We start from the raw sequence: 12500 nt of genomic DNA on the forward strand, positions 1-12500 counted from the left end.
ACAAACAACATCAACGTCCCATATAGAATATAACCTTTGCAGTAGGTGGTATCGTCAAATTAGCCTTTTCAATCAGGTTCATCCATTCCATCCACGTACTGCTTGTTTTCTGGTAATAAAAGTCATACACGGAGCCTTTCTCCGGAAACACATGACTCTACACACATCGTATCTAATCTTATGGCACATACACTGTGTCACTCATCATACCTTGTTTAGTTTGACTGGTTTGGGTTTTGGGTGAACTTTGTCTGTTCCGCTGATGAGAGTTCGAAAGAATGAGTCAAATTTTTGGCGGCCGTCGCCGGTTATCATTGATCCGAGTGACCAAATGATTGAAAAGAGAAATAGAGATTGTAACCAGGTGTTTATCTAGACATAAATCATTTGACAAGTCTGCAACCACGTGAACACATTGTGTGTGTTTGTTTGTTTGTTTGTGTGTGTAGTGTTTGTTTCTTTGTTTGTTTGTGGTGTGTTTGTTTATTTGTTTGTTGATGTGTTTGTTTGTTTGTGGTGTGCATTTGTTTGTTTGTGTAATGTGTTTGTTTGTCTAATGTGTTTGTTTGTGTGTGGTGTCTGTTTCTTTGTTTGTGTGTGGTGTGTTTGTTTGTGGTGTGTGTGTTTGTTTGTTTAATGTCTTTGTTTGTTTTGTATGCTGTTTGTTTGTTGTTTGTTGTTTGTATGTGTTTGTTTGTGTAATGTGTTTGTTTGTTTTTGTATGGTGTTTGTTTATTTGTTTGCCTGTTTGTGTGAGGTGTGCTTGTTTGTTTGTTTATATTTGTTTGTTTGTGTGTGTAGTTTTGTTTGTTGTGTGTGATGTTTGCTCGTTTGTTTGTTTGTTTGTGTGTGTGCAAGCAGATTGCCTACCTGGCCAAGAGAAACTTGGTCATAACCTTCATTTCCAGAAGTCCTTATCTCACCCATCAAACTCGAGTACAGATTCATCATCTGGTTGACAAGATGAAGAGGTGACGTCTCCACAAACAGTTTGCATTGATGCCTAATAAAATCTGTGCAAACCAAAAACGATTATGTCCCTCATCTCTCTGTATATCTTCATGTATGACTGAGTGTTAATACCAAGACACGGTTGAATGAGCCAGTCAAAGAGATCTTTGATCATTGTGTGGTGTTCTTCATTAAGTTGTGTTGGCAACGTTTGCAGCCATGATTCCATGAGGGGCTTCCAGCCGAGCTACATCGAGTAAATGTTTAGATGACACTCTAATTCTTAAAAGGGTAGCAATGATGGAAAAGCAACGCAGAAATATACAAACAAGCAGGCAAATAGGATATATAAACAGGCAATAAAACAACATACAGAGAGACAGACAGACAGACGGACAGACAGACAAACAGACAAACAGACATAAACAAGGACTTTATGTCCTTATAATCTTATAGAACTTGAAATCTGTATGGACTCGTAATCAGCCTTTATTTGCTATTGTACCATAGTTCATGTTTGAAAATATACTACCATTGACAGACTGACAGACAGACAGACAGACAGACAGACAGACAAACCGAGAGACAGTTAGACAAACAAGCAAAAAGACAGATAAACAGACAGACAGATGGACAGATAGATGGACAAACAGACAGACAGACAGACAGACAGACAGACAGACAGACGGACAAAAGACAGATAGACAGACAAACAGACAGGCAAACACACACACACACACACACACACACACACACACACACACACACACACACACACACACACACACACACACACACACACGTACACCAAACCCCATTCAGTAAACACTCTTTAGTAGCAACCATCTCACCTGATGTGGCTCCATATAAATCATTCCACAACGACTAACAGTTGCTGGTGAGGCTTGCTCAAGATCAGCCGGCTCAAACATAAGATTCATCTTGTTGCTCATCTGGATAATCTCACCACTCATCAAACAAAGCTTCTTGTTATCATCAAGGACTGTGTTCATGTTCTCAATCCAAACAGCGTCCACAGGACCATCAAACAGAATCCATTTTCTGTCTGTCTTCTCGTCTTTTGCGTAATCACGAAACGTAACAGCCAAGACTCCTAGTACACGAACATCACATGTAAAGGAAATTGAACTGCATGAAGAGTGTAGAGATAAAGTTAGAAGCATGTTGTGTACTAATTAAAGAGGCACGTGTATGTTGCTTGAGTTCATGTTTGGATGTTGCAGTTTCTCTTGCAAAGATCAATTTGAACAATCGAAAAGAGAAAAATTATATTAGAAAGAGCTTGGATTGTTGCCATTAGTGCGTAAGAGCAACAATATTAGATGTGAAGAGTCTACTTGTCTGTCTGTCTGTCTGTCTGTCTGTCTGTCTGTCTGTCTGTCTGTCAGTCTGTCAACATGTCTGTCTGTCTGTGTGTCATATAATATATTTTCATACATGACTACTATTACAAACTATGTTCATGGCTAACAAGCTGTGCTACTGCTTTAAAGCCTTTTCTGGCCATAACTACTAAGCGTGTGTCTGTCTGTCTGTGTGTCTGTCTGTCTGTCTGTCTGTCAATCAGACTGTCAACATGTCTGTCTGTCTGTCTGTCTGTCTTCTCATTGAAAGTAAAATCTACTTACACCCAAAACAACCGTCCCTGTCTAAACTAAAAGAATATTTCCTACTAACATTAATCTGTCTGTCCGTCTGTGACAAACAGACAAGCAGGTTGTGCAACCAACAAAATGTTACAAAAACACCGTACCATCAGACCACTCGTGAGACACAGCATCAAATGATCCATACAACTGGCCCATAGTGATAGACTTCGGATTAATCACAGTATACACAACCTACTCACACACAACATTACCCTCACATGACTGACACACACACACACACACACACACACACACACACACACACACACACACACACACACACACACACACACACACACACACACACACACACACACACACACCTTAAACTCCTCCATCTGCTTCGTCAACTCCAAATCAGACAGAACAGCTGCCAGCACCTTCCACGCGCACGTCTTTCCCGCCAGCGGATCGCCAACAACCATAAACCCATGACGCACCAACATCATCTCATAAATCTGGAGAATCTTCTGGATAAACCACGGAACAGGCTGCAACTCCATACGTGATATACGAGAAAATATTGCGTCGGTAATGACTTCATAGTCCGGCTTTGGCAGAACGATTCCAGGAAACAAGTCTGATATGATTCCTTCAAATAGAGGAACGTCTTGTGCAAGAAATTTTGCCAGATTGACGTCCATTATGGCCCTCAATAGCAAGATACTCTCGTCTTGTTCGGGGTATTTCAGTTTGAGATTGCCGGCTGCTGTTAGGACTGACTTGACTGCACGCATGCCGTAGTCGTAGTGATGCTGTGATGAGAGCTGCTCTGAACAAAGACGATACGTGGCGACAATCTTGTTCGATAAACTGAGAATAAAAAAAAAAGATATTGATATAAATGGTTGGAAAATGGTTGTGTTAATGGGAGTGACCTTCTAGCGTCTACGAAGCCCATTGAATAGAGCATGATCTCACCGATCATACCGTAGTCTGGAACCATCATGGCAACAGTGCGGAACAGTACCTGGGATAGAGACGTGTGGTTAGACAAACAACAAGTAGACGATACAATAAAGAGATGAACAAACAAATAGACACATTAACAAACAAACAGCAGACAAACAGACCAACAAACATACAGACAAACAGACAGACAGAGACAAACAAAGACAGACAAAAAGACAGACAAACAAACAAACAAACAAACAAAATGGCAGACACACAAACAGACAGACAGACAAAAGACAGACAAACAGACAACAAACAAACAAACAAAATGACAAACAGACAGATAAACAAACAAACAGAGACAAACAAACAAACAGAGACAAACAAACAAACAGAGACAAACAAACAAACTGACAGACACACAGGCAAGCAAGCAGGCAGGTAGACAGACATAAAGACAGGCAAACAAATACAGACCAAACAATAAAAACCGAAAACAACAAACTGATAAAATGGAGACAAACAATTAAATAGACAAACAAGCAATCAGACAAAGAAAAACAAATAGAAAAACAGGCAAACACAGATAAACAAATGCACAAACATTCTGACACGTAGACAAACACAAACACAACAACAAACACACAACCACACAACAAACAACAAACACAACAACAAACACACAACAAACACAAACACAACAACAGACATGCAACAAACAAACACACAACAAACAAACAAACAAACACACCAACAGACACACAACAAACAAACACACAAGCACAACAACAGACACACAACAAACAAACACAACAACAGACACACGACAAACAAACATGCACAACAAACAAACACACACAACAAACAAACAAACACACAACAAACAAACACATAACAACAGACACACAACAAACAAACAAACACAACAACAGACACACAACAAACACAAACACACAACAAACAAACACACACAACAAACAAACACACACAACAAACAAAGCAAACAAACACACACACAACAAACAAAGTAAACAAACACAACAAGTTATAACAGACACACAACAAACACACACAACAAACAAAGCAAACAAACAAAGCAAACAAACACAACAACAGACACACAACAAACACAAACACACAACAAACAAAACAAAACAAAAAACAAGTAAGCAAACACAACAACAAAAACACAACAAACAAACAAACAAACACAACAAACACACAACAAACAAACAAACAAACACAACAACAAACACACAACAAACAAACACAACAAACACACAAACAAACAAACACAACAACAGACACACAACAAACAAACAAACAAACACAACAAACACACAACAAACAAACAAACAAACACAACAACAAACACAACAACAAACACACAACAAACAAACACAACAAACACACAAACAAACAAACACAACAACAGACACACAACAAACAAACACACACACAACAAACAAACAAACAAGCACAACAACAGACACACAACAACCAAACAAACACAACAACAGACACACAACAAACACACACAACAAACAAAGCAAACAAACACAACAACAGACACACAACAAACACAAACACACAACAAACAAAAAACAAAAAACAAAAAACAAAAAACAAGTAAGCAAACACAACAACAAAAACACAACAAACAAACAAACAAACACAACAAACACACAACAAACAAACAAACAAACACAACAACAAACACAACAACAAACAAACACAACAAACACACAAACAAACAAACACAACAACAGACACACAACAAACAAACACACAAGCACAACAACAGACACACAACAAACAAACAAACACAACAACAGACACACAACAAACAAACACACACACAACAAACAAAGCAAACAAACACACACACAACAAACAAAGTAAACAAACACAACAAGTTACAACAGACACACAACAAACACACACAACAAACAAAGCAAACAAACACAACAACAGACACACAACAAACACAAACACACAACAAACAAAAACAAAAAACAAAAAACAAGTAAGCAAACACAACAACAAAAACAGAACAAACAAACAAACAAACACAACAAACACACAACAAACAAACAAACAAATGCAACACACAAACAAACAAACAAACACAATGACAAACAAACAAACAAACACACAACAAACAAACAAACAAACAAACACAACAACAAACACACAACAAACACAACAAACACACAAACAAACAAACACAACACAACAACAGACACACAACAAACAGACACACAACAAACAAACAAACACACAACAAACAAACACACAACAAACAAACACAAAACAAACAAACACACAACAAACACAATGAAACAACACACAAGCAAACAAACAGACAAGCACCAAACAAGTTTATCACCTTCAAATTGTCAGGCAACTCTTGTCTTCCAGCATAACCCGGATTCATCGTAATGTAGGCAGTACACGTTGGATCGAGCGTCAATTCGGTTCCTTCAAACAAGAATTTCTTTAATCCCATATTGACAGCCTGTTGAATTGTCTGTATTTGCTGTGCTATCACAGAGAGCACCTCCAGCTCAATGCGATTGAACTCATCGAAGCAAGACCAAGCACCAGCCTGAGCAAGGCCTTTGAAAAACTTGCCCATGGCTTTGTAGTCCAGACCATCTGAGCAGTTGAAAACAACACACTACGACAAATACAAAATATTAATACAATAAAAAGATAAAATAAATTAGCTTAATTAATTAATTTAAAATAAATTAGATAAATTTATTAATTTAATCTAATAATAAATAAAATAAATTGGTTTAATTAAATAATTTAAAATAAATTAGAAAATGTATTAATTTAATTTATATTTTATTAAAATAGATTAAATAAAATTAGTCAATAATTTGAAAATTTAATTAATTTAATTAACTAAAATTAAATCAATCAATAAGTTAATAATCACTAAATTTAATAAAACAAATTAATTAAATTTAATAAAATAAATATAATAAATAAAATAAAATAATAAAATATATAGAATAAATAAAATAAACAAAATAAATAAAATAAATAAAATAAATAGAATAAATATAATAAATAAAATAAACAAAATAAATAAAATAAATATAATAAATAAAATAAAATAATAAAATATATAGAATAAATAAAATAAACAAATAAATAAAATAAATAAAATAAAATAATAAAATAATAAAATAAATAAAATAAATAGAATAAATAAAATAAATAGAATAAATAAAATAAATAAAATAAATAAAGTAAATAAAATAAATAAAATAAATAGAATAAATAAAATAAATAAAATAAATAAATAAAATAAATAAAATAAACAAATATAATAAATAAAATAAATAAAGTAAATAAATATAATAAATAAATAAATAAACAAAATAAATGAAATAAATAAAATAAATAAAATAAATAAAATAAACAAATAAATAAATAAATAAATTAATTAAATTGATTAACATTAAATTAATAACATTTTAGTAATGAATATATTTAATTAATTAAATTAATTAAATGTTGTGCTGCATAGATATTCAACAATTCAACAATAATTGTGGAAGAAAGACAATTTTTTGGAATTTTTGTAAAAATAATTTTGACAAACACACACACACACACACACACACACACATATGCACACACACACACACACACACACACACACACACACACACACACACACACACACACACACACACACACACACAACACACACACACACAAACACACAACACAAACAAACACATGCATAACATAAACAAACACACACACACACAACAACAACAACAACAATCTGGCAACCTGTTTGGCTACAGCCTTAGCCAAGTCTTTCACTGTCTCCGTCTTACCGGTACCAGCAGGACCTTCCGGAGCTCCACCAAGATGCAACTTCAATGCACCCATCAACGTCCTACAAAGCGACTTCAACACTAACAAACAACCACAACACACTATTTGAGAAACTACCTGTAGCATCGATCAGTGAGTGGTGTGATGACGAGACGGCCGGTGTTGCCCAAATACTCATAGCCATAGTTGATGTCTGTGGTGATCATACGCACTATCATGTTGTCATCCTCCCAGTAGTAACGAAGCTGGCTGATCCAGTCAAATGCAGTTGGCACTGAGACATTGTCTTTTGTTAGTTTGTCAACCACATCTCGTGCTAAACAGAAAATAATGAGAAATGAGAGTTTGTTGTCGTTGAGTTGTGTGTGTGTGTGTGTGTGTGTGTGTGTGTGTGTGTGTGTGTGTGTGTGTGTGTGTGTGTGTGTGTGTGTGTGTGTACAAACCATGAACGTCGAGTACAGTAAGTGCTCCCAGTGTTATACGATTTCCTTTCGAAAGCTTTCCTCTCACCAACTTGACAATTTCATCAATCTGCTCATTACTCTTCTGAAGATATGCCTACAAAACAAATTAACAAAACAGAAAATCAAATCAAGACACACTCCACATATTCTAAGAAAATGCAGTAACATAAATTAAAACAAAAACAAATAAAACCGAAAGAATGACATCTCAGTGTGTGTGTGTGTGTGTGTGTGTGTGTGTGTGTGTGTGTGTGTGTGTGTGTGTGCACATGCGCGCACACACGCGCATATCACCATTGTGTATAATACCGTATTCTCACATTGCAACACAACTGAACAAACAATGCAAGTAATAGCAGCAACAACAGCACATACATATAGTAGTAATACAGTAAATGACCTTACAATCTATTAAAAATTTCACAGAGTCAAGATCTACTTAGTGAGGCAGGCCTCACTGTTAACCAACTCAATGACTTCATAATTTAAGGGCCCGTGATTGACATGTGTGTGTGTGTACATGTGTGTAATTAACTAATTAATAATTAAATTGTTACACATTAATTTATTTATTAATTATTTACTAATACATATTTATAATTACATATTAATTTATTAACTATTTATTAATTAACCTCAACATTAATTTATTAATTCGTAGTTATCGTGACTGTTATCGTGGTCGTTCGTTGCATTCGTAAGACACGGTAAGATGGTATCCATTATATTTAGACTGTTCACATTATTAACATCAATTTGAGTTGTAAACAAAGTAAAGCAACACAACAGAACATGAAGCATTCACAGCAACATCAATTCCACGTGTAGACAGTCCAGTCCATCTTACCGCTAATCCACCTTTCTCTTGTATTGCCTTTGAAACGTCCGTCGTCCAGTAAGCTGAGCTGACGCACAAGACCACCTGCCCCGGCCAGTCTAATACCCAACGGCCACGAGGAACTTGAGCATAAGCAACCATCGCCTTTTCCACGACATCACGAACGCTCTGGATCATCATGTTCTCCACCTCCAGCAGCCACTTCTCAACCATTCCCTTCGCATTCGCCGGAACAATGTTTTTAACAAACGGAACAATCTCGTTCTCGCTCGACACCATGCCGGTGATTTCTTTAGTTTCAGTAAACTCGAGCTTTGCAATGCCTTCGAAGCATTTCTTTAGGTGTTGTTGTACTCTGAGTGGATCCTTTGTCTCAGACAGGATCTCCAGAAGCTCATCATTTGAGAGGAAAAAGAAGCGAGCGAAGTACAACCGTTTCTTCTCGAGGTAATCGTTGAGTCCTTTCTGAATCTCCTCTAGTAGTTGGTTTGATTCGTTGAGTCGATCGAGCATATTTGGTATCAATGCTACGACGAGGGCATGACTATCCTTCACTGCCTCATCCATGATGTCACGATAGTAACGATCGACGATTCCAAACTTGCGGCCCTCCTCGGGCATCTGCGCCATGATGTCTTCTGAAGAGAAGATTGGCTCGAGGTAAAGCCACGTTAGTTGACACTAAAGAATGCAACACAATCGAGTGACACAATCACGAGACAAAAACATCATCACAAACCAGTAAGACAGAGGCATAAAATTTAATATATATATATATATATATATATATATATATATATATATATATATATATATATGTTATATACATATTTTATATTTTATATTTACACCTCATACGTAACATGCACCACTGTCATATGTATAATGTTTACCATCAACCTACTTCACACCACTTCATGCGTATAACAACATCATCACACAAAATAGCAATAGAAAAAATTATAGAAATAATACAGTAGAGTCCACTTAACTCAAACTCGGTTATCTCAAAGTTCCGGATACCTCGAAAGAGACCATTGGTCCCTGCCTGGTTGCCGATTCAGCCAATACAAAAGGAATCGGCTAAGTCAAATTCGCTTAAGTCAAAGTTTCGATTACCTCCACACGAAGGCCAGGTCCGCACTCATTGAATCTCCAGTTAACTCAAAGAAATTGATCACGTGTCTTTAGTATGTCAGCCGCAGCTTGCACGAAAATTGGTCTGGCTACACAAGACTGGTAAAGCACGTGCTTTCACGGACATGGCTTCTTTTTCTTCACGTAAACTTGTTACGCTATCTCTAAAGCAAAAAATCAAAATGATTGACTGTGTTGAAAGGGACGGGAAAAAGAAGAAGGACATCGCCAGTGACTTCGGCATCGCACCAAGTAGTGTTTCAACAATAGTTCGGGACAAGGACAGGTACAGAAAACTTTTCTACAAGGGCACACTGATGTGACTAAGAAACGTGCTAGACCTGCTAAGCACGAGGATGTCGAAGAAGTGCTGTTGAGGTGGTTTATGGGCGCGCGATCAGAGAACGTGCCGCTGAGCGGGCCAATCCTAATGAGCAAAGCCGAAGACCTGGCGAAGGGACTCGGTAAATGCAATTGGTCTTGCAGTGTAGGATGGCTTGACAGGTTTAAGAAACATCATTCGATCACATGTAAGTCAATGTGCAGAGAAAGAGCGGCAGTTGACAAAGAAGTTACTGATTCATGGGTGACGGACGTGTTGCATTCAGTTCTTGCACGGTACAATCCTAGAGACGTTTTCAATGCTGACAAAACTGGTTTGTTTTGGAGACTTTTGCCAGACAAGACGCTTGCATTTAAACATGAGAAATGTCATGGTGGCAAAAAATCAAAGGACAGAATAACAGCAATGGTGTGCACCAATATGGATGGGTCAGAAAAATGGCCATTACTGGTGATTGGCAAGTTAAAAAACCCAAGGTGTTTCAAACGGATTAGGCAACTCCCTACTGAATATGAAGCCAACAAACGAGCATGGATGACTGGTGAACTGTTTATCAAGTGAATGAGGTCATTTGATGCAGCAATGGCCAAAGCCAAGCGTAAGGTGTTGCTGGTGGTTGATAACTGTACTGCTCAAAGCCATGTGGCTGGTCTCAAAGCTACAGAGCTTCTGTTTCTTCCTCCTAACGCTACTGCCAAGCTTCAACCTTGTGACCGTGGAATAATAAAGAACTTAAAGACTCACTACAGATCTCTCATGCTTCGTAAGTTACAGCAGCATTTGACTCAGGTTTCAAAGCAGTTGAATTTTCCATAAATCTTTTTGACGCACTGACACTGCTAAGAATGGCGTGTGACTCAGTCCCTATGGCCACAGTTGAGAACTGCTTTTAAAAAGCACGATTCCACACAGACAGTGCCACCACACATGTTGAAACAGATGAGCCAAGTGTCATGCCTCTTGTTGAGGGTCTTCTAGACAGAGGTCTAATAGACAGTTCTTTGCTGCAGACGACTTCTTTAATGTTGATTCAGAAGTGTTGGTATCTCCTGCAATGACTGTAGCTGAAGTAGTTAGCAGTCTGCAGCGTTCAGCAGAAGCAGACAACCCTTCCACAGAAGATGGTTCAGAAGATGACTGTGATGATGAAGTACCACTAGTTAGCCATTATGAAGCCAGCAACTGTTTGCAGAAGCTTCGATATTTTGTTGTACAGAGAGATGGTAATTAAGATTTGCTAGACCAAATAGGTAAATTAGAGAAAAAGATTGATAGTTTTGCAGTCAAGCATAGGTATCAGGTGACTTTAGAGTCTTACATATTTTAATTAATACATAATTTAAAGAGGTTGAAACAAGGCTTTTGGATAAGTAGAATTTCGGATAAGTAGAATTATTTTTGTGGCCCCTTAAGATTTGACTTAGGCAGACTCTACTGTATTAAAAAATTTTAAAAATTAAAAACAATATAAAAGATTTAAGAAATTTAAAAATTAAAACAAAATAAATGTTTAAAATTAAAAAAACAAGATACAAAATTAAAATTAAAAAGTTACAATACAAAAAATTAAAAATTAGAAAACTGTGAAAAATCAATATCATCTCATAAACACTCCATTCTGTTGAAGTACATTGAGAGTATTCATGAAACACTTGAAGCAACAACCTTTGACATGTCTAAACTCTATCACCAGCTTCTACCATACGGATCCTTCTATACAAACTCTAATACAACGACAGCAGCAATGTGGAAATACTTTGTAGTATGACAGGCAGCAAACAGATAATTAAATTAAACCATTTAAACTACAAAACAAACCTTGAGCAATGCATCTATGATATCCTGCAGCAAAACCAAAGTCTCTTCCCACGTCTGTCAATATCAATATCAAACACTTTATTTAGACTGAAACATAGAAATACGAAACTAGCCGTTTTCCAACCTTAATTTCACTCTCAAATGGTTTGATGAATGGAGATCCTCGCATTGTTTGTGTCTTGACAATGTGATCGTCTAGAAGTGTTTGGATTTCATCCACAGACGAAGTGACGTGTGTGCCCTACATGACATCATTGGTCATGGAAAATAATGATATGAATGTACCAACTTACAGTCTCGCGGTATGGAATTAGACTGAACTGTTGGTCTTGCCACTCAGATTTCATCTTATCCAGAACCTTTTCTAGAGAATACTCTTTACTGGCGGCAGAACTGATCTCCTCCAACCTGTGGAAATGTCACTAACTTACATAAACGTTGAAAACCAATGCAGACATACAACAAACAAATGAACAGACAGACAGACAGACAGACAGAGACAGACACAGATGAACACGGAT

The 12500-nt window shown here is 36.8% G+C and overlaps 1 protein-coding gene across 1 annotated transcript in view; it reads right to left on the bottom strand.

Annotated features, from left to right (window-relative positions):
* LOC134184106 (dynein axonemal heavy chain 3-like) overlaps positions 1-12500 on the bottom strand; it is a 52729-nt gene that overhangs the window by 26120 nt on the left and 14109 nt on the right. The window contains exons 21-36 of the mRNA XM_062651722.1: positions 12273-12387; positions 12104-12220; positions 11980-12033; positions 8691-9362; positions 7823-7937; positions 7497-7695; positions 7332-7440; positions 5905-6195; positions 3500-3591; positions 2945-3434; positions 2726-2813; positions 1803-2065; positions 1084-1198; positions 871-1013; positions 211-372; positions 35-157 (exon numbers count right to left, since the gene is read on the bottom strand). Coding sequence (XP_062507706.1) covers positions 35-157; positions 211-372; positions 871-1013; positions 1084-1198; positions 1803-2065; positions 2726-2813; positions 2945-3434; positions 3500-3591; positions 5905-6195; positions 7332-7440; positions 7497-7695; positions 7823-7937; positions 8691-9362; positions 11980-12033; positions 12104-12220; positions 12273-12387 — 3148 coding nt within the window. The remainder of the gene's footprint in view (positions 1-34; positions 158-210; positions 373-870; positions 1014-1083; positions 1199-1802; positions 2066-2725; positions 2814-2944; positions 3435-3499; positions 3592-5904; positions 6196-7331; positions 7441-7496; positions 7696-7822; positions 7938-8690; positions 9363-11979; positions 12034-12103; positions 12221-12272; positions 12388-12500) is intronic.

The sequence above is a fragment of the Corticium candelabrum genome, chromosome 9, assembly GCF_963422355.1.
Source record: "Corticium candelabrum chromosome 9, ooCorCand1.1, whole genome shotgun sequence".
NCBI lineage: Eukaryota > Metazoa > Porifera > Homoscleromorpha > Homosclerophorida > Plakinidae > Corticium > Corticium candelabrum.